We start from the raw sequence: 27,477 nt of genomic DNA, 5'->3' as shown, positions 1-27,477 counted from the left end.
AATGCTTCTTTGTGATGCCTTTATGTATGATTTGTCAAGTTAGGAAAAGGGTTTCATAAACATTCGCCTAGAGTACTACCTCAGGGTTTCATTTTTGTGCAGCCTTTCAAAAAATATTTTTCTTCTTCCTGGCTGTGATATTGATTATTTATTGACAGCACAATACTGTTCAAAGTGATAGTTGAATACTTCCATACTGTTTTTACTTACATATCAAGGACTGACAGAAGAGTCAGTTATAATTCATGGTCTGCAACAAGAAAGAATATAATCTTTCAAGCTGCTGTTGATGTGAGTCACCATTTTTCAAGCTACAGCCTGATTCCAGAGGTATACTTTTTCCCATGTGGAAATATTCAAGTAAAATTAAGCAACCCTGTTGTCTCATTAGGTGCAGTAACACCCCCCCACCCCAAACTCTTACACATTTGCATGTAATAATAAAAAAATCCATGGAAAATTAAAATGTTTCCATTAAAATATCTTTTTTTGATCAAAATTCCTGTAGATTCAAATTTTGCCTCACATTAGCTTTGTTTCCTACTTTTGAGTATCAGTAGAGGAAGCGCTTATGTGAAAAATACATGTATTTGTCACAATTTTCATGTGGATATGTGATTTTTCTTTTCTCAGTCTTCCAAAGTGCAGGGGACAAATGATGCTGAACAAAGTGAAATATGCAAACTGCAAAATATTGTTAAGGTAAGGCGACAACTTTGACAAACAAGTCTTCTCTTATGCTTTATTCTTGATGGTTTTGCATATGGTTGCATGACTTGTGCACGTAGTTAAAATATTGACAACACTAGCACTTACATTTTCTCTATTAAAAATGTGTATGGGCATGTAATTGTACTGCTGACTGAAACGTTGCTGTGCTATATTTAAAAACAGTCAGTTATCTGAGAAAGGGTATTTATATGATTTGATGAATATAGTACGTAAGCTTAAAAGAATTACATTAGTATTTATGAGGGCAAATCACTTTCAGAAGCTGTTGATGACTTATGAGACTGAATTTTTGATAGACAAAATAATTTCTTCTCCCTTCTCAGAAACATCTTGCCTTTTTTCATTGGAGATGCAAAATATGGATTTGCATGTTATCCTTGAAAGTTACTAGAAATAAGTCCTACTGTATCTACTTCCTATGAAAGAGTTGCGATCTCTCTACATTGGTTTATTATTTGCTGTTGTGTAGAGCATACTATTTGTGTAAACATATTTTTAAAAGGAATGTCTTTTAACATGTTTAAAAAAAACCCAAACCAACAAAAGCCAAGAAACTTGACCTCTCCTGTGAGAAATCCTTTAATAAATCCTTTAATTTTATTAGGGAAAACTTTTTTTCTTTCTTTTGTATTTTTTCTCTCTTAAGCTTCTGTACTGTATTTTACCATTCTGTTTCTCTAATAACATTTTTAGGAGCTCAAACGGAATTTAAGTCAAGAAATAGATGAACATCAACATGAACTTTCAGTATTGCAGGATGCACACAGACAAAAGCTTGTAGAGATAAGTCGTCGACACCGAGAAGAGCTGAGTGAATATGAAGAGCGAATTGAAGAACTTGAGAATCAATTACAGCAAGGTCTTTATTACCACATGCTTTCTTTTTTATTTAATGTACAGTGAATTTTGGTTAAAGCATCAAATTGTATGTAACAGTGCAATAGATATCAAATACATTATGTTTAGGAATTTGAATTTCAACTTTAGTTCAGCTTCATGTTTAAGACATGTGTGTCCTAGTATCTCATATTCACTGTGGTTGGCTTGAACGCTACATTTAATCTGCTGACATGTATCAGTCTAGAGGGTAATTTTCTATGCGTATCAAATGTTGTGCTCTAAATTCTACAGTTCCTGTTTTTTTAACTTACACTGAATATAGGTGTGGGTGAGACATGCAAAGTTGAAGATAAGAAAATCTCAGCACAAAAATAATTTTGGTGAGAAGTACTGTTTGCCAATTGGGTTACTTGGAAAAAGCTCAAATATTGCCATAAGGACCATGCCTTAGTCTGTGGCATGACTAGATTGTAGGAGAAGCTCAGTAGTTCTCACAAGGAGCTTTTTGTTGTCTTATAGGTATTTCATATTCCATAAAAACAGTCATGTCAGTTAGGTTTCCGTTAGGGACTTCTTTGCACAAATATATAAGATTTGCCTGTAAATCTCTATTTTATTATCTGTTAAAACTCAGACTTCTAAAGAGTATACTCTCCTTTTGGAAAGAGAGATCTATTTTTTTCTTGGAAAGAAGGGAAATATTTTCAGAGCATCTTAATTTCTAAGGTAGTACTGATAGGGAATTTATTTCTTAAAATTGGATGTCTGTAAAGATGTAATCTGTCTTTTACTGCACGTACTATATATACTGCATGTACATACACTGGCAGGACTAATTTACTGAAGTCAGAGGCAGGAATCCCATATCTTTAACATTACAAGTTATCTGTAAAATAAATACCACTCACAGCTTTTGAAGAATTAGAGTATTTTATATTTTTATTTTGTTGGTTCTGTTCAACAAGATAATACAGTCTGGGGTGGGGGTAAGTGTTTGAGCTTACACTGAAATGAATTCACAAGCAGTGTGCTTTCATTTAACTTTTTTTTTCCTGTACATTTTTGATTACGCCTTTTTATACTCTGTAACTTACCTGGAAATTACATTGTGAGGATTGTACAGAACGGTGAATGTCATGATAGTACGGTGGGTCTGTAAAAACATCAATTCTGCAAAATGAGATCTTTAGGTGAAAAACTTTGTGCATCATTTAGCAAATGATGTACTAATTTTTAGCAAATTGTTCTCTACAACAACCATTCAGCAAACCTTTGAAATTTAGTTAATTAAATTAAAAACCAATTTTGCATCAGGCTGAATTAGATGGGGTTTGATAAATTATTCCTAGAAAATTGAGGGATTTCAAATCCTGATAAATTAGATTTTGTCATCTCCCCACCAAGAGAGATGGGGGTCAAGTATATTTTAATTAAATTGTGAACAGTGTATGTCTTGCAACACTTACCTTATAAAATTATTTTGAGCCAGGGGTGTGTAAGTATTTGAAAAGCTGCTTATCAAACTAGTAATATATATAACACTGCTTCAAATGTTAATTTCTATTTAAGTAAGCTTTCAAATGTTAATTTCTACTTAAGTAAGAATGATTATGTCTTCTCCTGACAGAGGGATAGTCTAAACCAAAGAGATGGAAGAAGAGACTTTTAAGCAAAAGATGTACAGTGCTGGCTTTGGTTAATATTGCAAACAATATTTTTTGCTTTTTAGATGGTGTGAGCGCGGATGCCATGGATGACTCTAAAATTAGTGAACAGAAAAAAAATGCTCAGAGTCTAGAAGGAGGAAAAGTAGAAGAGTTGCAGGTTGTAAAGGACCTAGAGGATGAAATAAGAAAGTTAAATCACAAATTGTCTTCTGCCAAAGAAGAAAACAAAATTCTTCTGAAAGAGCAAGAATTTGCAAAGGTAGAAAAAATCCAAATAATGCAAGAATATGAAAATCTTAAGTCTGACTTTAGTATGCTTCAAAGTTCTGTTGTAGAGCAAGATGCTCTCCTGAAAGAACGGGAGAAGAAGCTCCAGTCAAAGACATCACTACCAGAAGATGTTGTCAGACTACAGCAAGCACTGTTAGGTACAGAGATGAGTATTTTTTTTTGGAATTTTTTTATTTTTAGTATATCTTCACAGGTTTTCACTTTTAATGCTCAGAATTTATTTTAGGAATTTGGAACCAAATATGAGAATATGTACCTTTTAAAAGTTCCTTCTTTAGGAAAAGGTTGTCCATTGAGGTAAGGCTAAGCAGAAAAGGAGACATATTAGGACTAGCGTGATTATCATAAGGGTTTCGGATTAGGTAAGTAATCATGCCTGCCAACTGTTTGATAGGTTTTTCTTTCTTTAAAACTAAGTAAGCCTCAATAGAAGTTGTTTATTTAAATTCCAGAAGTACACTTTGTGTGTAAAGACAGTCTGTTGCTAGTATCTCCTCCTTAAAGAAACACTGAAACACATCTGTTTAAGAGGTATATCTGTATGTAGAAAATCTTTTAATATTGCATAACTGATACACTGTAGTACCAAAGTCCTCCTAATGTGGACTTGGTTGTAAAAGTAATGCTCTACTTTGTAGTGGTGATTGATGGTGCATTTGAATCTTTTACAGCACTGATGCTTATCACAAAATACTGTGAAACTATTCTTTTCTGAGCAGCAGAGTTCTGTTGGGTCAAGGTGGGAGAATTATTTGTTTTTATTATTGTTTGGAAAGTAGTAAAATTATGTATTATTTTGTTTTCCTTTATAGAAGCAGAAAATGAAATAGCAAGACTTTCAAGTTTAAATCAGGTAAAACAATTTCTGAATTAAGCCAACAAAAAAGTTCATAACAACAGTGGCTGATGGAAGACACATTCTGGCACTATACTTTTTTGGAGCATTCATGCTTCTACATAAATAACCTTGTAATCAAGGAAATAATTGTAGATTAATTCTATAATTACATGTGGAATTGATAGAAATGATACATTTTGACTTGTGAAACTTCACAGTGTACTCTTTAAAAGAAAACTAGTGGAGTTCCACCTATCCCATTGCTACTTAGGCTGCTGTAACATACATTTTTAAAGTATTAATAGTACATTCTGTGAAATTTGTCATTTTTCACCTCTTCTACTTTGGCACATTTCAGTTTTGACACTGTTATCAGTTGTAAAATATCTCTCATCTTCCATGTAGTACTCTAACAATAGTACATTCCATCTTACTAATGAAGTTAAGCAATGGAACATACAGTTTCTCTGGAACACACCTTTAGTTTTTGGCAAGGTTGACTTAGTCCTTTATAAACTCAGGCCTGAGAGATTTGGCTTAGTTTACTTTGTATCCAGGAGTATTTTTCAACTGGGGTCTTCTGTGTTTTGCATGCATTCAAGAGTTCCCATGGCATTTTTCATAAGGACATTATTCAGGTGTTTTTGATTAAAAATTCCTGTCTCGCCATAGAATCATTAAGGTTGGAAAAGACCTCTAGGATCATCTAGTCCAACCGTCAACCCAACACCTCCATACCTACTAAACCATGTCCTGAAGTGCCACATCTACACGTTTTTTGAACTCCTCCAGGGATGGTGACTCCGCCACCTCTCTGGGCAGCCTGTTCCAATGCTTGACCACCCTTTCAGTAAAGAAATTTTTCCTAATATCCAATCTAAACTTCTCCTGACACAACTTGAGGCCATTTCCTCTTGTCCTAATGCAGCATACTACAAGTTTAGGGTATCTATGCATGCAGCATACTACATATTTAGGGTATCTCTTGGAGGTATAACAGTTTATCCCAGCTGTGGATCCATACCTCAGAGGTGGATATAACTTTGCTTGTCAAACCATGGCTTTTTGTGCAGAAGTCTGTAAATTGCACTCCTAAACTTAGTGATGAGAAAATAAATGTGTATGTATGAATGGTAGAGACAAATACTTCACAATGAAGAATTTTTAACTGGGATAATATTCACGTAGGCTTAGAGATTTTAACATGAAAATGCATGCTTTGCTTTTAATTGAGGGGAAAAAAGAAACCATTTCAAATCTAAACAGTTTATACATTTCAGCAAGATAAAGTCTAATATTTAGAATTTTTTTTTAACTTGAGGGACCTGAGAAGGAAATGGCAAGTGCACAACATAAAAATGAGAATATTCTTTCTGCGTATACTGAGGATCAGAATTCAGAATTAAGTCAGTTAAGACAAGATTTGGAAAGGAAAGAACATGAATTAAATGAAAGTATTGCTGAAAGAGAAACATTAATAGCGGAGTTGGAAGAACTAGACAAGCAGAATCAAGAAGCTACTCAGGTAATAAATATTGCAACTGATTATTGAACTGCTAAAATAAATGTTTAGGTTTGTATGCGTGTGTGTTTACGTTGATCACTGAACGTAGATAGCAGGGAAATATAAGTTATCCTCTGAGGCTTAAAAAGAATATTGGGACCAGTCTTTCTCCATATCTGCTGTCTCAATGCGAAATTCTGAAGTGCAAGAAACCCACTCGTTATGGACAAAGAAATAATATGGCATGTCAGCTATCCATAAGGGGTGTTACTTTCCGAAGTCCAGTTAAGTACTACTTGATTTTTCCTTACAAGACTTTGACGGTTTTTATCCTGCTAATGTTTTGACCTTTGTGTTATGACAGTATGCATAACATGAATGATTTTTTTAAACTTTTTTCTTTTCCTTTTATTATTTTAAATTATGTTGAGTAATTCTTTCTTTATTACAAGTTCCTCATAATACAAGCATTTGTGGAGCAAAAAAGGTCACTGATTATATGTAATCAAAATTGAATGATACATTTTTGTCACTGTTCTGATATATTTGACCTATGAACATATAGTTGCAAGCCATGTGTTTTCAATATTGGTTTGTTTTATGGAATTGAACATTTAAAGTGTTTTCCTATGAAATTAATCACAGCAAGTGTGCTTAAAAATAAGCTCAAACAAGAAATTGAAAGTAGAATACACAAATATGCATTCACTTCTGTAATTTGTTATTTTAAATTTAGTGTCTCCCTGTTTTTAAGTAATGGGTGTTTGCTGCGTACCTATTCCAACTGCCCTGACAAATTTTGACAGTTCTTTTTCTTAGGTAGTTCTCTTTTTGTTCCTTGATTTAGGTAGTTAGGGTTCTTTTGGGGGAGATAGTGTTCTTGGTTTTAGTGACATGTAATTTATCCCTATTTGATATTTGGTTTTAATTAATTTAGCGCTGACTAGTTGATACTACTTGCCAACTTATGTTGGCAACTAGGAAACATTTTTGTTTCCTCTCAATTTTTTTTTAATCGTTCAGTGGATAAAGATGAATGAAATGCGTAGTTCAGCTGGGTCTCCTCTCCTAATGAATTCTTGTCTGTGTTCATTTCAGCATATGATTACACTGAAAGAGCAGCTGTCAAAACAACACACAGAAACTGATAGTATCATCAAACAACTGAAATTTGACATAGATTTTGAAAGAAAGAAAGTATCAGAATTAGAAACTGAGAAGATGGAAACTATTAAGGAGTTAGATAGTCAGAAAGAAAAACTAAGCCAATGTTCATATGCACTTAATGATTTCCATATAAGTAAGCAGCAGCTTCAAGATAATATTAAAGATCTTCAGGAACAATTAAGGAAAGCCCAGGACTGTAATTTGCATAATAAAAAAGAAATTGGAGAATTGCAGCAGAGACTAAAAGAAAGAGAGGAGGAACTTTCTGTATCCTTGAGCAAGTTAACAGAAAAAAGTAATCAGGAATCTAACTACACTTGTCAAGATCTAATTCTGAAAGAAAGAGAAGTAGAAATTGCAAAACTACAAAATGACATTTCAGAAAATAAACAACTAAATGAAGACTTAGAGGAATCTCTGTCTGATCTCAGAACAGAAAATGGAAAGCTGATAGCAGCCATTGAAGAACTAAAACAAGAGTTAAGTGATGCCATTTCTGAGAAAAATAAAGTTTACTTGGAAAAAGACACTGTTGTGGAGGCTTTGAAAATGGAAAAAAGACAGTTAGAGAGCGAATTAAACCAGACAGAAAAGAGGCTTTTGGAACAAGCACATAAGTATAAGCAAACTATTGAGGAATTATCAAATGCACGTAGTATGGATACCAGTGTATTGCAGCTTGAACATGAGCGCCTAGTTAAACTCAATCAAGAGAAAGACTTTAAGATTGCTGAACTTAAAAGGAACATTGAGCAGATGGAAATTGACCATCAAGAAACAAAAGAGATGTTGACTACTAGCTTAGGAGGACAAAAGCAGTTGACAGAACTCATAAAAGAAAAAGAGGTTTTTATTGAAAAATTTAAAAATCAAGCCTTACAGGTGAAACAGGAACTTGAGGAATATATGAAAGTTTCAAAAAAGCAGGATGTCTTAAAACAGAACTTGGAGGAAAAAGACAGAAGTCTTGCAGTCATGAAGGAAGAAAATAATCATTTGAAAGAAGAAATTGAACGCCTTAAGGATCAGCAAAGTAGATCTGCGCCTGTGGTTGAGCCTAAAACTCTAGATATTATTATTGAACTTGAAAGTGAGGTAACACAGTTAAAAGTGATAAAGAATAATCTTGAAGAAGAAATAGAAGTTCACAAAAAAACAATAGAAGATCAGAATCAAACTACAGTGCAACTTCAGCAGTCTTTACAGGAGCAAAGAAAGGAAATAGATGAGTCTAAATTTCAGTGTGAGCAAATGAATGTCACACATGAGAGACTTTCTTTAGAGAAAGATGAGGAAATTAAAAATTTGCAGAAAACAATTGAACAAATTAAAACTCAGTTGCACAAAGAGAGACAGATTATTCAGACTGATTCCTCTAATCTTTTTCAGGAAACCAAAGTTCAGACTCTTAATGGAGAAAATGGAAATGAAAAACATGACTTATCTAAAGCTGAAATTGAAAGACTGGTAAAAGGTATTAAAGAAAGGGAGATGGAGATTAAGCTTCTAAATGAGAAGAATGTTTCTCTAAGTCAGCAAATTGATCAGTTGTCTAAGGATGAAGTTGGCAAACTTACTCGGATCATTCAAGAGAAGGATTTAGAAATACAAGCTCTCAATGCTAGAGTTTCATCAGCTTCCTATAGGCAGGATGTTCTTTGTCTTCAGCAGCAGCTACAAGCTTATGTTATTGAAAGAGAACAAGTGCTAGCAGTTCTAAGTGAAAAGACAAGAGAAAACAGTCAGTTAAAAACAGAGTATCGTAATATCATGGATATGGTCGCTGCTAAAGAAGCAGCTTTGGTAAGGTTGCAAGAGGAGAATCAAAAGTTATCTAACAGATCTGAAAACAGCAGTCAAGACATGTCTAGAGAAACTATTCAGAATTTATCCCGTATCATTCGAGAAAAAGATATTGAAATAGATGCTCTAAGTCAAAAATGCCAAACCTTATTGACTGTCTTGCAGACATCCAATACAGGTACTGATAACGGGTCAGGAGGTGTTAACAGTAACCAGTTTGAAGAACTTCTACAAGAACGTGATAAACTAAAACAGCAAGTAAAGAAGATGGAAGAGTGGAAGCAACAAGTAATAACCACGGTTCAGAACATGCAGCATGAGTCAGCTCACCTCCAAGAAGAGTTACACAAGCTTCAAGCACAAATTTCAGTTGAAAGCGATAGTAATTCAAAGTTGCAGGTAGATTATAATGGCTTGATTGAGAGTTATGAACAGAATGAGAAGAAGCTGAAAAGTTTTAGTCAGGAATTAGCACAAGTTCTACATAGCATAGGACAGCTTCATAACACCAAGGATCTTCTCCTGAGTAAACTTGATTTGGTAACACCATCTGTGGCAACGACTTCCACCATTTCACAGCTTTCAGGCGTTCAACACAGTGCTCCTGAAGTACTCAGTGATGAGTCTAAACTCCTTCAAAAGGAGTTGGAACAACTGAAAAAAAAGTTGCATGAAAAAGATTCAACTATTAGGACTCTTCAGGAAAACAATCAACGATTATCTGACTCTGTGGCTACAGCATCAGAGATTGAAAGAAAGAGTCAAGAAGGGACTGAGTCAGAGATGAGGCAGATCAAAGAAAAACATGATGTCTTACAGAAATCACTTAGGGAAAAAGACATATTAATTAAATCTAAAAGTGATCAGTTACTTTCTGTGAGTGAAAATCTTAGTAACAAAGAAAATGAAAATGAGCTTTTGAAGCAAGCTGTGACTAATCTTAAGGAAAGAAATTTAATTTTAGAAATGGATATTAGAAAACTGAAAGAAGAAAATGAAAAAATAGTTGCAAGGTGTAGGGAAAAAGAAACAGAATTCCGAGCACTTCAGGAGACTAACATGCAATTTTCAATGATGCTGAAAGAGAAAGAGTTTGAGTCTTACTCAATGAAGGAAAAAGCTCTTGCTTTTGAGAAGCTGTTGAAAGAAAAAGAACAGGTATGTGCATTCATATTTATGAATATCTTTTAAAATTAGTCACATGGTAATGCATTTCTGTGTGTATGTAGCCATCAAGTGTTTGCCTGAAATCCGTTTGTGACTCCTTACTGCACTACACTACAACAAAAATCCTCCCCCTGCAAAGTTAGGAAATTAAAAGTCAGCAGGTAAGTGGTTTACAATGTTAGCTGTTAATTGTGCAGCCATAAACTACATTTTTCATTTATTTGGAAATTGGTCGTTTACTGAACAGCTGCTTAATATTTTGCTTATGGTTTGTTTTTAGATTTCTTCATGTGTTTAGTTGTCTTAAGTTCAGACAAGTTGACCTACCTAGGCTGATTGCTTTACATGTGCATGGCCTAATAAATGGGTATCACAGAGAATAGATTCCAAACACTGGGGGGAAAGTGAAATTTTCAAGTATACAAGTGTTTGAGACACTATGTACATAATATATATCCCTCATCCAAAGATAGGTAGGTATCTGTTCACAGCAGTCAGTTAAGACAAGGCATGTGTATAGTGTCTTTTAGCAATAACTTTGTCTTGTAATATGAGTGAAATAACTTCAAAATAATATTCTCCCTGAATGTTGTTCTATGCTGTAGGGCCATGGGTGTCCTGCCCTTTTCCTTGTTAGAGCAGTATTATCTTTACACTCTTCTGGGCAAAGACTGTGTCTCCTTTGGTAAAACTATTTGCCATGTTTGAAATGCTTGTTTGTGTCTTCAACAGGGCAAGACAGGAGAACTGAATCAACTGCTAAATGAAGTTAAATCAATGCAGGAAAAGGCTGTTAGTTTTCAGCAAGAGAGAGACCAAGTCATGGTAGCACTCAAACAGAAGCAAATGGAGAGCAGTGCCCTGCAGAGTGAGGTACACCACCAAATAATTTACAGTTGCAAGTAATAAAAAAGAATAATAAATTGCATCTGTAATATTTTCTGAATTATTTTTGGTAGCAATCACTTGTAAGAAGCATTTGAAGTCGATACACACGCAATGTGCTTCAATGGACATGTTTTATATTTGTTTAAATTATTTTTATGGGAAGTGATAGTACAGGCAACTTAAGGTATGTTCTACACAGATACAGCATTTGCGTGAAAAAGAGCAGCGCCTGAATCAGGAACTGGAGAGGTTACGTAATCACCTTTTAGAAATGGAAGACTCCTACACACGAGAAGCTTTAGCTGCAGAAGACAGAGAGGTCAAGCTAAGAAAGAAAGTTTTGATATTGGAAGAAAAACTCGTGTCCTCATCTACTGCAGTGGAGAATGCCAGGTAGTCTTTTAATTTAGACAGCAGTAGCATTGGCTGTAAATATCACAGTTAGATAGACTGGTACTGATAGCTTTATTTTACTGAATTACCATTCTATTATATGCTAAGCACTTGATAAAACAAAAAGATACGAACTTTTGTTACTCTAAATCAGGAAGGTGATTTGAAATATACTTGGCTACTGTTGAGAACTTAAGTATTTGTCCTTTTAGTAGCAACTGTTGAAATGTCACATCTTTGACAGCGCTTAGAACTAGAAACAACAAAAATCCCTCAACCCATCAATTTAGTTGTCTGTCAAATCAAAAAAGATGGACTTAACTTACTTTTAAGTCAAGTCTTCATTCAGTTTGAGAGAGTCTTGTTTTATACACTTCAATGCACAGATGTGACTGTCATGCTTTGTGAACTGCTTTTGAGACAAGTACACATCCTTACTTTATACCTGATACCATGGAAAGTATACACTGCTGTAAGCTTTTTTCTTTTTAGCATATATATATAAAGCAAGATGCATTGAAGTTCTCATGGGTAGCAGAATCTGGGGGGCTAGAGCCAATTGTGGTTTTTTGTTTATTTGCCATAAACACATTTTTCAGCCAGAACAATGAAAACCCAAGTATTAAAATTACTCAATGCTTATCTTGACTGCTTTAATATTGTTTTATTTAGAGGAACGTTGGTTACTTTGAGCAAAATAATTCTTTTTTCATCTTACTACAGTCATCCAAATGAACAAGTATTTTAATCAAAAAATATGTATGTAGCTGCAGTCTTTCTTTTTTCTTTAAGTGCCAAAGATGGATTCTGCTCTTAACGTTCTCAGCAAAGAGATTTCTGAGTTGAGCAGAATTTGTTGTGAAAAATTGTGGAAGAGGAAAAAAGAGGAAGAGTTGGGAGAAGGTTGTGAAAACTGTTCATCAGAATGCTTCTTAATTCTTCATCAAACTTGTCAGATACCATTCAAGAAATACTGCCTATTTCCCACCTGATAATGCACTCTTTAAAAAGACTGGTATAGGAGTAAATCAGGTTCATAATATTTTTGCATAATGGGAAGTTAAATGAAGCGTTCAGTGGTCAGTATGGAGCAAGATATACTGAGTTTTTGGAGACTGGCTTTGAAAGTAAAAATTGGTAGAAAGACCTATTGATTCATGTAGTAATTGAAGCAGCCAATTAGCAAGGTACGGATTCTTTTTTTGGTAAAGATACTGTTACAATAATGGACAACAAAGATTATTTTTTTCTTTTTCTAATGTACTTCAAACAAAAGTAGGTGGGGTTTTTTTGATTGCCAAAATTTTAGTACCAGAATTATTTAAAATCTGTTGTTAGGTTGGTTTTTTGTTTTTTGTTTGTTTGTTTTAAGAGGAATCAGTGGAAAAAAATGGCCTTCATTTTTATAAATTGCACTGTTTTTGCTGGGATTTAATTTTCTCTGTGATCACTTCTGTTATTGTCTTCATAAATAATGTATTTTATTTTTCATTAAGCCATCAAGCTAGCCTGCAAGTTGAATCTTTGCAAGAGCAATTAAACCTGGTTTCCAAGCAGAGAGATGAAACTGTGCTACAGCTCACCATCTCACAGGATCAAGTGAAGCAGTATGCATTGTCACTGGCCAACCTGCAGATGGTACTAGAGCAATTCCAACAGGGTAAGTTTTGTCAAGAAATACCAAAGATTGCAACAAGCATTTTTCAACTGGGATAGTTACCATATTTCGGTGCTTTTAAAATACTAGTTACCTGGTTTCCTTTTTGATAGCTTGAATTTCTGAATCTGTTGTCTTTTAAAAAACTTACAGAAACAATTCTGACCCAGTGAAAGCTCACAGTCAATATCCCATTTATGAAATTTGAATTCCACTTCTACCTTATGAAGACTAGATATGATAATGCTGAGGTTTTGCAATTGTGTATCCCAAAGGGACTTACATGTTGTGAATCAAGATTTTTTTTGTTTTGTTTTGTATTTTTAACCCTTTAGAAGAAAAAGCTATGTATTCAGCAGAGCTGGAGAAACACCAAAAACAGACTGCAGAGTGGAGGAAAAAGGCAGAAAACTTAGAAGAAAAAGTCATATCACTGCAGGTGGGCTGAATAACGAAATTGAACCCTATGAAACTGAATGCTAATTCTTGACTGAATTTTTTGTTTTAAACTGCTGTGTTAAGTGTGACTGTCTAAGAATACATCAAGTTATGTAATTATTCTCTCTTCCTTGGAAGAGAGGGGGGCACTAAAAGGTCAGCAAAATAGCATTCCTCTGCTGACCATCCATTTTCTGAGGATGTTTACAATCCAGTTATTGTAAAGAACAAGCGATTGAAGTCTCTGCATCTGTTATGTTTGATCTGTGTTGTATTAGTGTAATTGTGACAGTGAACTCCCTTGCTTCTCTTTGTGTCCCTGTCCTGCCCTCTATTCAGGAAAGTTTAGAAGAGGCAAATGCTGCACTGGATGCAGCATCAAGGCTTACTGAGCAGCTCGACATCAAAGAGGAGCAGATTGAAGAGCTTAAGAAAGAAGGTAACTACATTTTTTTAATCTCTGCTTAAAACATTCCAAGCAGCTGAGGAGGGTATCTAGTATTCCTAGAAACTCACCAAAATTCTTCTATGAGGAAAAGAGTAATTCTGTGCCACCTTTTTAGGACTTCCTTGTTTATAAAGCAAATTTGAAAAAGTGTGTTTATCTTCTGTTAGGGATCTTTCTCAAAACAAAGCCCTGTTGGGGTTTTTTTTCCCCTTGTAAATACCAAAGCCCTTGATTTAGCTCTGTAAGTGTCTTTGTAAAAACTTTGTGAAATACCAAATGTTGTCAGATTTTCCAAAGTAACTAACTACCATATTTGACATAGACACAGGAATACAGTGAGGTAGAGAGAAAGGGTGTGCTGTTGGTAACAGATGTAGAGGGAGCAGCTCTTGCACAGATGGGAGACTGTCTGAAGAGATTATGTGAAAGGTCTTGGACACATCTTTAGATTGTATTTTTAGATCTCATTTCAAATAAGCTTCCTGATTGCTCATATTTAGAAAGATGCCTTTTATATTGTTCTCAGATTAAGTACTCTAATTTGATGAATGTCATTGCTTTGGATTGGAAGACAAAACTTGGCCAAATGGTAGAGGAATTTGCCAGAAGAAACAGTTTTGAAAGGAAGAACATTTACAGTGAAGGTGGTCAAACATTGCACTAGGTTGCCCAGAGACGTGGAGTGTCCATCCACGGAGATATTCAAAACCCAACTGGCCATGGTCCAGGACAGCCTGCTGTAGATGACCCTGCTTGAGCAGAGGGGTTGGACTAGATGATCTAGAGGTCCCTTACAACATAAATGTTTCTTTGATTTTGTGATTCTGTGAATGTTTTGGGGTGTGGTTTTGTTGTTGTTTTTTTTTTCCCCTTATTCTGACATCACTGAAATGTGAATTCAGTAAGAGATACATAGCCTTCTCTTTCATAAACACATTAAGCATTTAGAACCGTAGGAAAGCCTAAAAAGGCAAAATAACCTTTTACTAAAAACTGATACATTTAAATGTATTTCTGTTTTATGGCCTTACGCTATTTAGTCTAATCAAATGGAAAAAATGAAAGGTAATTCTATACAATGTATTTGACTATCAAACTTCAGTAAGATTTATAAGCTCAGACTCACTTGGAGGTGACAAAATAGCTATATGAGTATAAGGTCACTTTTTTTTTCATTACTGCATTAATTTTAGTTTTAATGAGAAAAGGAGTCATAGCATTAGCTAAAGCAGGACTTAGGACTAATAATAATTTTGTTGGATTTCTGTACGTACATCTCAGCCCTGACTTGTAATTTTGTCTGCAATGTTTCGTTGAACCAAGAGGGAAAGTTACTTCTCTGTGTCTAGTTGCATGACAGTTCTGATATGGGTAAATTTATTAACAGTACCGACTGCTGAGGGAATATTAGGCTTTTTTCTCTTTTTTTTGTTGTCTTCATCTGTTCCTCCTCCATTTTCCCAGCTGAATCCTACTTTCTCTTTTTCTCTTTATTTCTGCGGGTCACCATATTTTGCTATTACTGCAGCATCCTCTGTTGTGGTCAGGCTTTCACTGAGCACATGGGCTAAATGCAAAATCAGAGGAAAATTTGTGATTGGTCCCTGAAGTGGCTCTAAAAAGGGAGCTTGAAGCACAAAGGTTTGCTCACTCTATGTGGCTACTTAACAGCTCTTTCTGGTTTTTTTTCCCCCATGTCTGTGGGAAATTTTTGGGTAAATGCCTTTAATTAAGGCTTGCTGGGGGAAGACCTGGAAGATCATCTCTGCTGGATGCAGTGATAATTTATTCTGAACATATACGACTAATTATTGCTATTCATTTTTAAATTATAATTTGTCTTACTCTTGAAATAAATAATACTTTCCTAAAGCATACTTGCTTATGATCAGATAGTTGGTGTGAAAAGTCATTTGAAAGTCTTCACAGTTTCAGCAAGAACTCTACAAAAAAAAGTTATGACTTTTCTACTAGATAATGGAACATATACTTACTTAAACTTAATTGTGTCTAAGTGCAATTTGGCATTCAAGTGGGCATCATAGGACTGCTCCCTGAGTTCACATACGAATTTTACACGCTAAATTAAATTTCAAGCTGCTACATGAATGTGCAACTCAATACTGATTTGTTTTTTAATTGACTGATCTGTATATCTCTGTCTCACTACAGACATTCATAGCAAAAGTTTTCAAACACCCTGGATTGAAATTAATGTTGGCATAGGCAAATATGGCACTCTCAGATGGAGAGGTCTTCATAACTGTTTAATTTTGGTTGCAAACCTTTGCATATGAAAGCAGGAGGGGTTTGAACTTTGAGAGAAAACTGAATCTCAGTATTTTATCAAGCTATGTTGTATTGGCAAGTGATTTACTTGTTAAAAAAATTGAAAAGGGATTGTTGCATAAAAGAAACAGCACTTTAATGTTGTTGTAGAATAAATCATAATTTTTATTGAGGAAAAAAAAAGACCACTCAGTTTTCTCTATTTACACAAGAAAACATATAATGTCTTATTGAAAATTGGCCAAATACATTCCCAGACACGGTTTTGTTGGCCAAATCTTTTGAAGGATTTCTTTGTGGATTTTTTTGGCAGGAGAAGTGATTTTAATGGAAAAGTATAAGATGTACCAGATGCAGTTTTCTGGATTGCCATAAATGGTTAACAAATTACTGGAGACTATTGTAAATGTCTGGTTTACAGCAGTCCATGCTGAATTTTGGCTCAGGTCTTTTTTGTTATTCAGTCTTTTCATACACATGAAGTATGTGTTTTAAGTCCTTTTCAACTGTAAGATTCTATTTTAGAAGGAAATATTCCATTTAAAAAATATGTTTAATGATACAGTTGCATAGTCACTGTGGATGGAATATAGCTGGGTAGCTATCCTTAAAAGTTGGTCCTCTTTTATATAAATCTTTTTTCCAGGAAAAAATAGAAAACAACAGTAAGATTTCACTTAAATTATTGATACATTTGTTTTAAAATTCATAATATGAATAAAAATTGAAAAGGAAACTCGTGATTGTCCTGCTTTGTAGAGCAATAGCAAGAGAGATTTACTTGAAACTTGTTTTCAGATGCTGTTTGTTTATCTTTTTGTGGCATTAGTAGTTTAACTTTTTAAATTCCCTTTTACTCTATGGAGACCCAGATGATAACTCAGCTTCCATGTATGCTCCTACAACTATTATCATTCCATAATTATATTGCAAATGTTTTCCTTCAAGTATTGGGGTCCTATTTAACCACACTTACAAAGTAGCATAATTTTAAGTAAGTTTAAACCTTGAAACCATGGATTAATTCTCCTGTGCCTCACCCTGGTGTTCTGAGGGAGAGGAGTGCTAAAGAGCAGTCGCGTTATTGGAATGGATTTCCATGCATATGGATGTAGTTGTTACAAGATATATTGTTGCATAATAGATATAATTTTGTTTGTTTTTAAACTTGTTTTGAATAAGGAGCTTAATCCTTATGTTCCTTGAATACGAACTTTCCCAGCATGACACTAGTTAGTTTGTTCTACTCTGTACTCTCTAAAATTCATATTTGTGAAGTAAAATCTTTATATAAAGACGGGGAGTATTTGAACAGGACATACTAGGTTGTATCCATTTCACAGCCTAGCTCTTTGATCTATATGTACGAAAACTCTGGGTTCTCATGGAGTTATTGGTGTTAATTGAGAACCATGTTGTGTCAACATAGTTGTGGCATGCATTTATTAAAGATTGAAAGTCATGTGGAAACTAGAGTGGAATGTTTTTCATGCATCCCAGATGATTTGAAGGCTATAAAAATTTATAAAAGTCACTTTTCTTACAAAGATGTTGAGGCTTTTTAGAAATTAACTACAAGATAGATACAAGAAAAGTGTATGTTTTGTGGGTTTTGTTTTTTAAATGAAGCGCTTTTAATTAGCATGAGCCCAAGAAGTGTTAAAATGGTAGGGAAATTAAGTTGATCAGCAGTTTTTCCATAGGATTTGAATATAAGCATTTAACCTTATAGAGGGAGGGGAGAAAAAGCTCATAACGTCTGCTTATTTAACTGTAGGGTAGAGTTGGTCTTCACGTGGACAGTCCCTGTTACAATATATTTGCCAAGCTTTTGTGTGTGATTAAGACTTGTACTTTTATTAGGAAAAAAGTAACTTCAAAGGTAATATCTTGCAGAACCCCAGTTTGGTGAAAAATTATATTTTTGCTGCCTTGAGGTGAAGCCATTTGTAGTTCACCTTCTAAGAATTCTTTGTACTTTGTAATTACTTGTTTTCTTGTCTGAGAACACTTTACGGCCAACGTTCTTAAATCCTGTGTTTGGGGATTTAAGTGAGATAAATTTTTCTAGCACTTTTACTCTGTGTTTTTTGTACAAACTTGTATAGACCTGAACATCAGATACTCTTACCCTGTTTCTAGTATATCTGAGTTTTTATAAAGAGCAAACTTTGTGCCTTGTTTCCTTACAATCAGAATGTTGTACAATATTTATGGCAAGTAAAACTTGTAGGAGAAATTTTTTCTTTTATTACGAGCTTTATTTTTGAGTTTTGTGGGAGGTCAGAGGAAGCCTGAGTTACTGACACAGAACGATTGGAGTAATTGGGTGTATTCTGTATTTGAGCTAACAAGTAATTTGTGTTGGTGGAATTTTAGAATTGTAGAGAAGTTGGTGCTGTGAAATTATTGGGCAAGAGTGAATATAGCAGTATCATGCCAGGGCTCCTTTTAATGAAATGGGCTACTACATTTGTATCTCCCTCATTAAACACTCTGATGTCATGAGTCTACACGATAGTAGACAAATCATTGATTAAGGTCAGGAATTTCAGAAAGTTGAAAAGTTATAGCACTAGTGAATGCAGGATCTAAACTCTTCTCTTACTCTTCTAGTAGTTTCTGGTTTGGGTTTGTGAAGAGGAAGAATAGGGTCCTTTGTGTAGGCCAAGAATGTCATTATCGGTGTTGTGATATCCTAGATGAACCGATTTATTTCATTGCAGCCACTACAGAACAGTATCGGAACTTGGAGTTAGTGTGCAAAGAAAGGCAGAAAATCTGTGTAGTGACTCCTAGACAACTTCATATTAATTAACTTATAATACTAGCCTGTTCACTTAATTTGCAGGCACCATGACGCCTGACTGAAAGCGTTTGCCATTTTCCCCTCAGTTTTATCTTTGGTTCCTGGTAGCTGTGGCATTTCATCTCTGGCATTTTTAACTGAATGTTTGTATTCACAAAAGTATGGGGAATCTTGCATAAATCTCTGCAGAGCCTTTCTTGCCAGTATACTGAATCGTGAAGCACAGCACTGGTTCTAGGATGCATTAGTGCATCCCAGCATGCTGTTTCAAGAGCTTGCATCAGTTAACAGGAGCCGGAAAGGTCCTAACAAAAGAGACCCACAACAAGCTACTGATATTGCTCTGCTAGCCGGTAATTCTCCTGGGAGACTGGAGAACTCCTTAGTACTTCAAGGCTTTAGCAACCTGATAGTAGAGTATGCAGAATAGCTGGGTTTAGGAAGTATTTGAGGTTAAGTACTGAGATCAAAAGACCTGATGCCAACATGCAGTTTGTTCAGATTTTGAAAAAGATTGCCACCACAGGACTATAGACCTTGATCCAGAGTTTCTTTCCAGTTCTGTATTATCTAGGTGGAACAGAGCAGTTCATCACACCTTCTGCAATTGATTTATTTTCTGTGTGTTCCTGTACTTTAGAATTGAGTATTGTTCTGGAAATTTTAGCTTATGATTTCAAATATTAATCACTTATTAAGTTGACACTTTTTAAATAAAAAATCAAGCTGATTTTGTTGTTGTTTTTTTTAAAAAGCACCATAACAATATTAGCATATTTTTATTTTAAAACGTGTGTATTAATAATAAGTTTTGCAACAAAATTTTGAAGTTTCAATTTTTGTTTATTTGCTGTGACATAACATTTTATAGGTGAGATCAGAAGAGAAATGTTAGAAGATGTACAAAATAAACTAATGAATCTTATGAACAGCACAGAAGGAAAAGTGGACAAGTAAGTCTTTAATGAAAGACTTGGTATACGTTTTTGGTTTTTATTCCTCACAACATATAGATATGTTACTAACACAGCTGCAAGAGTAGCGCAGAACTGGGCTTCTGTATGTGATCTTGTAATTATACTTTGATTATTTTGACATTTTTCAATTGCTTGGTGGTTGTAAATAGTAATTTTGATTAGTAAAACCAATGTGCTTGTAAATTTGGATTACTGATGTGTTTCTTAAGTAGAAGTACACTTCATCTGTGGGGTTTTTTTTTTCTTCTCTTTACCCATTAGAACTGAAACGGGGATAGGCAAATGGGTTCCCCTGTCCCCTTCCTTGTGTCTTGACTTGGGACTGCACATAAGTATCTGTTTAAATGCTCTCCTGAGTCAAGATCTTAGAATAAACATTTTCCCTGATTGTAGTACTTACATCAAAACTTGCTCATGTACAATTCAGTTTCACCTTACTGCATACAATATTTCTAATACTGTCCAAATGGACACTAATTGTGTAAGAAATGTTATAACTTGTAGGGGAAGGAAATTGGTGAAGTACCCTTTTAGATCCTTATATTAGATTTGTTTATTTGGATTATTGTAGGTTAGGCAAGAGCATGAGGAATAAATGCCTCAGTATTACAGTATCAACTGTTAGGTAAGAGCAGTTTGTATAACAAGCTTCCTTTGTTCTGCAGGCTCCTGATGAGAAATCTCTTTGTTGGACATTTTCATACTCCAAAAAATAAACGTCCTGAAGTATTAAGGTTAATGGGAAGTATCTTGGGAATAAAAAAGGAAGAACTTGACCAGGTAGTACTTTGCAGAAAACTGGACTTCCTTTTTTATTTGCAGTATCATTACCTGAAAATAGAATGACTTGCTGCTAAATTAAATGTCACTGTCCCTGCACTTCTTGTGGGGAAAGTATGGGTTTTGTTCTCTCATGTGAATTAATTTTTTATGCGGGACTTGCTGATCTTAATGGAATCTTTTGATAACATTATTTTAGTAGAATGGATCTCATTTTGCTGAGGAATGCTAATGCAGAAAGGAAGGGATTTAACTTTGTGCTGTTGTGTATAATAGCTGTAATATGTCAGTTACAGAAAAGTAAGCCAGTTTTATATGTACCACTAGGTATTGTGAAGAATGTGGGGCTTATATTTTTAAAAAAAGAGCCAGGTTTTTAGCCTGCCAGTCTTTGGGAAGCAGAGAATAAGGTTTCGATGGTAATTAAAGTTTTTATTTATCTGTAGGATTCCCTCATAGTTACGGTGAATAAATATAATGAGCACAATGTTGCATTTTCTTTTAGCTGCTGCTTTATTTTTGGTTTCCTAACCCTTTTTTTTTTTAACACTTTCTAGTTATTATCTGAAGACCAAAGAGGAGTTACGAGATGGGTGACTGGCTGGCTTGGTGGAGGAGCTGGGTCAAAGAGTGTCCCTAGTACACCTTTGAGGCCGAGTCATCAGAACATTTTTAATAGTGTAAGAATTAATTGTGCATTCGCTATGTTTGAGTCCAAAAAATGGGGCAGTTGCATGTTAATGCTGATGTTTGGTTCATCAGTTTATTGAGCTTCATTTACTGGTGCTACTGTATCTTGCATTATTTGTTTGTTTTGTGCAACTGCTTTGGCATAAGGTTTTTTCTGCACTAAATAAATATGTAGGCATTGATGAAAATTATACAATACTAAGTGTTGGGCTAATACAGAAATCCAGTTACTGTTCACTGGTTCCTGGGATCACTGGCTTCTTACAGTATGGACTTTTATCTTGCAAACTGACAGTGCTGGAGGTTAAATACATGTGGGAGTCTGGAATTCTGCAATACTCAACAGTATAGAAGACCCATGACATCGTATTCTGATGACTGTGTTCCCATATGTCCTTTAAATTTCATTTGAAAAGCTTTCTCAGCTGCTGCAACCAGTGCCTCTTATGTAGAGCATATAAAGTTGATATTTTAAGCTTTCAAATACTGTAAAGCAACAGTTCTCATAGCATGGTCCATGGGAGCAGTTAATCTATGGAACTTTCCATTTTGCAAACCAGTGAGTAATGCACTCAAGGATAGAGCACTAAGGGATTGGGCTTTTTGGATTAACTTTGGTTTTTTGGTCATTGAGCTAGAAAAGCATGTTGAGAATTGATTCCTGTAAATTATCTTGAAGTGTAGGGATTGTTTTTTGCCCACTAAAATAATGCAGGCACTTAGGCCACCAGAGGATTGTGGTCTGATTAGCAATGGATGTAAAAGAGGAAAATTAATGCTTTTGTATGTATAGTACAGGCTTTACTAAGCAAAATTTTATCTTGTGATGCTACTGACACCTTAATCATTCCATGATTCCTTTGCTCGAGACTTTTGTCAAATAAACCAAGCAGTGGGTTTTAAGAGAAATGTTGAAGTTTTATGTGTTTCTGGAGGAGTGATTTGCTTGAGCATGGACACAGGAAATACTGCAATGTCAGTAGCAGCATGGGATTCTTGAAACAATCGGCTTAAATCAATAATGGAACCATAGTGGAAGTATGTGTGTTGTCTTTAGAGTTTATCAATTTCACATAAACACCACTTACTGAGACAACAAAAAACTCTGTATTTTGAAAAGAAATTTCATTGTCACTCACTAAGTGACAAGTGAAATTTCAATGTCACTCGCTAAGTACCAAGTACTAAGTACCAGTACAAAATTCTTTGGAGGCTGTTGGCAGCTTCTTGTTTTATGTATATATGTATTTTTAACTTACATACTTTTCAACAGAGCATCAGTAAAATATAATAACTAGTAGCCTCTTGTAGTCTTTTTCAGAATTGTTTGTGAAATTCCTCGAAACAGAATCTTGCCCAAGCCTTCCTCCACCCAAGCTCTCTGTTCATGATATGAAACCTTTAGGAGCAGCAGGAACTGGTAAAACTAGCAGTACTCCATCCAACAGTCAAATGCAAGGTAACATTTGAAGGAAAATTTGAATCTTTACACAGAACATAAATAACTAAAGGTGGAATTTTCAAGGGGATTTCAATGATTCTGTGCTTCCTCACTTGTGAACTATGCATTTGATTTCTTCCCCCATGCCTTTCCTGCTTTCTTATCTTTTTTTTTTCTTCTTCTCCCACCCCTCCTTCCTACTGTTTCTACACCCCGCTTCCTAAAATCTCCATATGGAAGATTAGAGGGACCAAATTCCCTTTGATATGGAAAGGCTTTAACAGCACCTGTTAGAGCCAAACAGATGCTGTGCAGACAACTCCATATGGTATATCAGTAAACCCAGTCCTGACTTTCAGCATCCCTGTTGATTAGCTTGGGTCTCACTGAGTGAAGAATGCAAGTAATACCAACCTTGTAGTGCCTCTCTTGTATGTAGAACCTGGTTGCTCAGAGGACTGAGATAAAATCAGTTAAGTATATGGCCTGATTTGAAATCTCTGTAAGCTGTGCATGAGTGTTAACTTTGATTTTTTTTTTTCTAAGGCAGAGAACAATTATGCTTATATTATGCATGTTGAAATTAATGCACTTTTGTCTAAGTAATGTAAGATCCATATCTTCAGTTTAACTGATCCAGTTTGTACTTAATTTTTTATGTGCATTTAAGACTTCACCTTAATACAGTCCTGCTGATTTGCAGAAGCTTATTTTGATTGAAACTTTTAACTGTAAACTTAAAAAAAACCAAACAAACCAACCCCCAAAACCTATGTATTATATAGATCTACAGAGAGAGATGTATGCTAAAAAACCCTCTTTCAATTTGCCTAAAATAGTTGGATGTTACAAAGTATAAATGTCTACTGTGAAATACCAGTTTACCTATTATATTACTGTTATACTACAAGAAAGAAGATTAAAAAGAAAATTAAACTTAATTTAGGTTTATTAAAAAATAAATAAATAACTGTTTTCAGAGGTAAAGTACCTATTTTACTTGGCAAAAAACCAGTTTCCTTGCCTGGAAGAACTAAATTCTTGGTTCCTTTTATCCATTCAGGAGATAAATTGCTGGCTTCTAAAACTAGACACCCATTATATATATATCCCTTTAATTGTTTCGGTGCTTTAAGTTTTTTGTTCCTAGAAATAAACCATATGGTAGCAGTTTTTAAGTGCTGGACACAAATGTCAGTATAATATCCACACAGAAATGAATTTATGAGAATCAGGATGTTTACATGATGAAAGACCCTTTTTTAAAAACAAAAAAATCTGAATAAAATCACCTATCCAAACAATTAGTATGATACGGGAATGTCAGTTTAGTTTCTGCTCTACATCTGGTGTAGGAACCTTGAGAACAGGTTACGTCTGGAGCTGAGTGAGGATTTGATGGGGGAAGGTGAGGAGGGGCAAGTCAATTGTTAGATTTAAAAAAAATAGTTTATTAATACTTTATTAAAATGAAAATTCAGTTAGAATTTGACTAATGAGCGAACATTAAGTTTTGTCTCAAGACTGAATTGTGACTCACTGTCCATGATGTTTATTTACAGAGGTTTTCTTGGGGCTGACCCTGGGGAAGCTGTGCCAATACACCATGGGGTTGGAAACCTACCTGTGTGCTGCACTGTAGTGCACGCACAAGGGCCCTTATGCCTTTCCATAGTGCTGGAGTCAACATGACAGATATTTCATGTCTGACATTGCACATGTGAAGTGAACCTTGGCAAAGGGTATTCACGTTGCCTGTCACAGAGGTGTATAGATTTTTTTTGGGTAGCCTCAGCTGTTACTGAGTTTCAGCTGCCAACAAGCACGATATGGTTGGCAGGTCCTGAATCTTTAAGTCAGTCTTGCAACTGGTGGCTTGAAGTATAGATACAGAAATTGTTCAGCAAAAGAAGCAATGGCAGATGAGATCCAAGATGAGAGGAGATAGGGAGAATGAAAGTCTTTAAGACTGTCTATAGTCCATGGCAATAAAATAGGATTTTCACATTGCAAAAGTAAAAGGCAAATTTAGACCTTGTTTGTGAGCAAATGCTGTAAAATTGTGTAGACTTATGCATGCTTTCTAACAATGTGTTTTTGTTGTTGGGTTTTGTTTTTTTGTTTTGTTTTTTTGTTTTTTTTTTACTTTTCAGATTCTGCAGTCTCGGGAATGAGCAGAAGACCAGATACAAATCCATTTTTAGCACCTCGATCTGCAGCAGTGCCTCTCATAACACCTGCTAGTAGTTCTGGACATCTGCTTATGAAACCTATTTCTGATGCGTTGCCTACTTTTACACCACTGCCAGTGTCCCCTGATGCCAGTGCTGGTGCTGTACTAAAAGACCTCCTAAAACAATAGATGATCTTGTATCAATATGATGATAGTAGCACTTTACAGAAAACGAGAACACTATGTTGTATATAATTTACCACAATGAGGCCTTCTGTAAAAAGTCATGTACTTGTTTGCAATTGTACCTTGCTTTTCTTTTAATTACAAACTAACCAGTGCTTTGGAAATTCTAATGGTGGCATGAATAACTGCCTTCTTTATAGCACGCATTCATTTTGGGCATGGGTTAAATCTTAAACTGAGAAAAAAAAAAATCTATCTTGTTGCTAGATTGTCTCAAGACAAATAGAAGGATTTTTAAACCTTAGTTATACTCTGAGTTGTTTCAGTTACACATAGACAGCGTTAACTCTTTGGTGTTGAGATCCGTTTTTCCATTAAAACAATCTGCCATTGGTAGTGGGCCTTCAAGAACCAGAATTTAAAAAAAAAAAAGTCTCCAGCTAAAATTTATCCTATTTGAGGTGTTCAATTAAGGACACAAACTCCAAAGAATAAGATGGTGAGCATATGAGAGTGTGATTATTGAGCAGCTGCAGTCTTCCCACACATGATTTGACATTTACTTAATGTACACTAGAACATGTATCTCTTATTTACAGGATTGGTCACATTTGGGGGCAATTTGAGGCATGTTAATCTCCTTTTGCACAATGATTTTATCCCCTCCCTCCCCCCTGACTAATAGCTGCTTTCAGCAGTCAAACCCATCAGCACCAAGGAGTTAACTGTGGAAGTGAGTGCTTCATTCTCTAGAGGTGTCCATATGATGAAGAGTGGGTAATTTAGCAAAAGATAGGTTCACATATATAAAGATACTGTACTCTAATGGTCTAAGATGTATATTTGAGAAACTTTTTATCTTGCAGGATTTTGTAAATCCAAATATAGGCTTAAAGCTTGAACACATGTGTAGAATTTAAAGGGAAGAAGAAGCTTACTTATCTCAAATGTGTAAATAGGTCTTTGTAAGACCAAGGCCAAAGTCAATTATTGTGTAAATTTTGCTGTGATAACTTGGACACTGTTTTTGGCAGGTGAGGAATGAAGTTGCATACTAAAGGATAAAAGTCATCTTGCAAAAAGTCATCTTCATAGTGAACTTGAGATGAAACATCCTCAGTTTAAAATATGTAATTTCTAAATCTTTTTATATGTCATTCCTTGTTTAGTCAGTGTTAAGATAACTGTTGTGCAAGTTCTATATTAGAACTGTCAACCTTTACTTCTCATTTTCATTAAGATCCTGAATTAAATTGTTGTAAGAGTTATATTTAAATAAAATTAATTACTGAAACTTGTACAGAATCAACCAAAATAATGCAAGAAATCTTTGCATTTATTTATGTAGAGGTCAAATATGAATTTCTTTTGTTGCCTTGAAATCTAGCAAAGTTTTTTTTAATTACTGTATTTACTTTAAGAACTGGTTGAGTCCCTGTTCTCCAGTATGTTAATGTTTCATGGCAGACGTATGCAAGTTTGGAAGTGGATTGACTGTATTGAATTTTTATTTTTAATTTTTTACTGCATTATAGACAAGGTAACTAATTTGGCAGTTTGACTTCTGAAAGGACAGCAGCCACACATAGTATACCAAAGTAAATTCTGCATTACATCATAAATGTAACAAGAATTTGAAATTACCTTGGCTGAGAACGTTTCAGTTTGGTACTTCAAATGTACATCTTAATTTAAACTGGACTGGAAGAGGTACCTTTATTTCTACAGCAAATATAAAGAAAACTGAAATCAGATGGCTTCTGTGCAGTCTCTCTTGTTCTTGTAGTCATGTCTATTTGAGGATATATAGCTGCTTCAGAATAAAATTGCCTTTTGGTGAGCCAGAGCAGAAGGAAATGTTTAGTTTTTAAAAATTATGGACCTATTATAAATTACAAATGGACTCATGCTGCTCACTATCCTCTAAATATACTAACTGAGCAGATCTTAACCTTTTTGTGCAAATTTTTTCTTTAATTGCAGAGAACTTAATACGTACATGCTTCTCTTCCAGGAGCTTTATAAATGCCAATAAATAAAACATGGTAAGACAACTTGTTTCTGCATCCTGTAAATCATCTCCATTCATACAGTAAGCTGTGAGTTTGAGGAGGGAAATCTAAAACCAACCCGAAGTATTGAAGAACTTCAGAGTTCCTCATTAAGCTACTTCAGAGAGAAGAAAATCCTCTACAGGAGAGATATAAGAGGCTTCAGTCCCTAAGTCCTAGGAGGTCTGTTGAACTATGGAGAAAATCCCGATGGTTGAGAGGTTTCTGTTCTAGGGCTTATTCCACAA

General features: G+C 34.9%; 1 protein-coding gene across 1 annotated transcript in view; it reads left to right on the top strand.

Moving 5' to 3' along the window:
* The window catches only part of TRIP11 (thyroid hormone receptor interactor 11), a 33,129-nt gene extending 6,000 nt beyond the window's left edge, over positions 1–27,129 (top strand). The window contains exons 5-20 of the mRNA XM_072864126.1: positions 634–702; positions 1,426–1,591; positions 3,302–3,667; positions 4,343–4,383; positions 5,690–5,893; positions 6,971–10,000; positions 10,742–10,882; positions 11,097–11,290; positions 12,787–12,950; positions 13,283–13,386; positions 13,725–13,824; positions 19,803–19,884; positions 20,574–20,688; positions 21,246–21,368; positions 22,690–22,837; positions 24,973–27,129. Of these exons, the coding sequence (XP_072720227.1) occupies positions 634–702; positions 1,426–1,591; positions 3,302–3,667; positions 4,343–4,383; positions 5,690–5,893; positions 6,971–10,000; positions 10,742–10,882; positions 11,097–11,290; positions 12,787–12,950; positions 13,283–13,386; positions 13,725–13,824; positions 19,803–19,884; positions 20,574–20,688; positions 21,246–21,368; positions 22,690–22,837; positions 24,973–25,181 (5,256 nt within the window). The 3' untranslated portion in view covers positions 25,182–27,129. The remainder of the gene's footprint in view (positions 1–633; positions 703–1,425; positions 1,592–3,301; positions 3,668–4,342; positions 4,384–5,689; positions 5,894–6,970; positions 10,001–10,741; positions 10,883–11,096; positions 11,291–12,786; positions 12,951–13,282; positions 13,387–13,724; positions 13,825–19,802; positions 19,885–20,573; positions 20,689–21,245; positions 21,369–22,689; positions 22,838–24,972) is intronic.
* Positions 27,130–27,477: the final 348 nt, after the last annotated feature.

This window comes from Ciconia boyciana, chromosome 6 (genome assembly GCF_034638445.1).
Source record: "Ciconia boyciana chromosome 6, ASM3463844v1, whole genome shotgun sequence".
Classification (NCBI taxonomy): domain Eukaryota; kingdom Metazoa; phylum Chordata; class Aves; order Ciconiiformes; family Ciconiidae; genus Ciconia; species Ciconia boyciana.
This window is presented reverse-complemented; position numbering and strand designations above follow the sequence as displayed.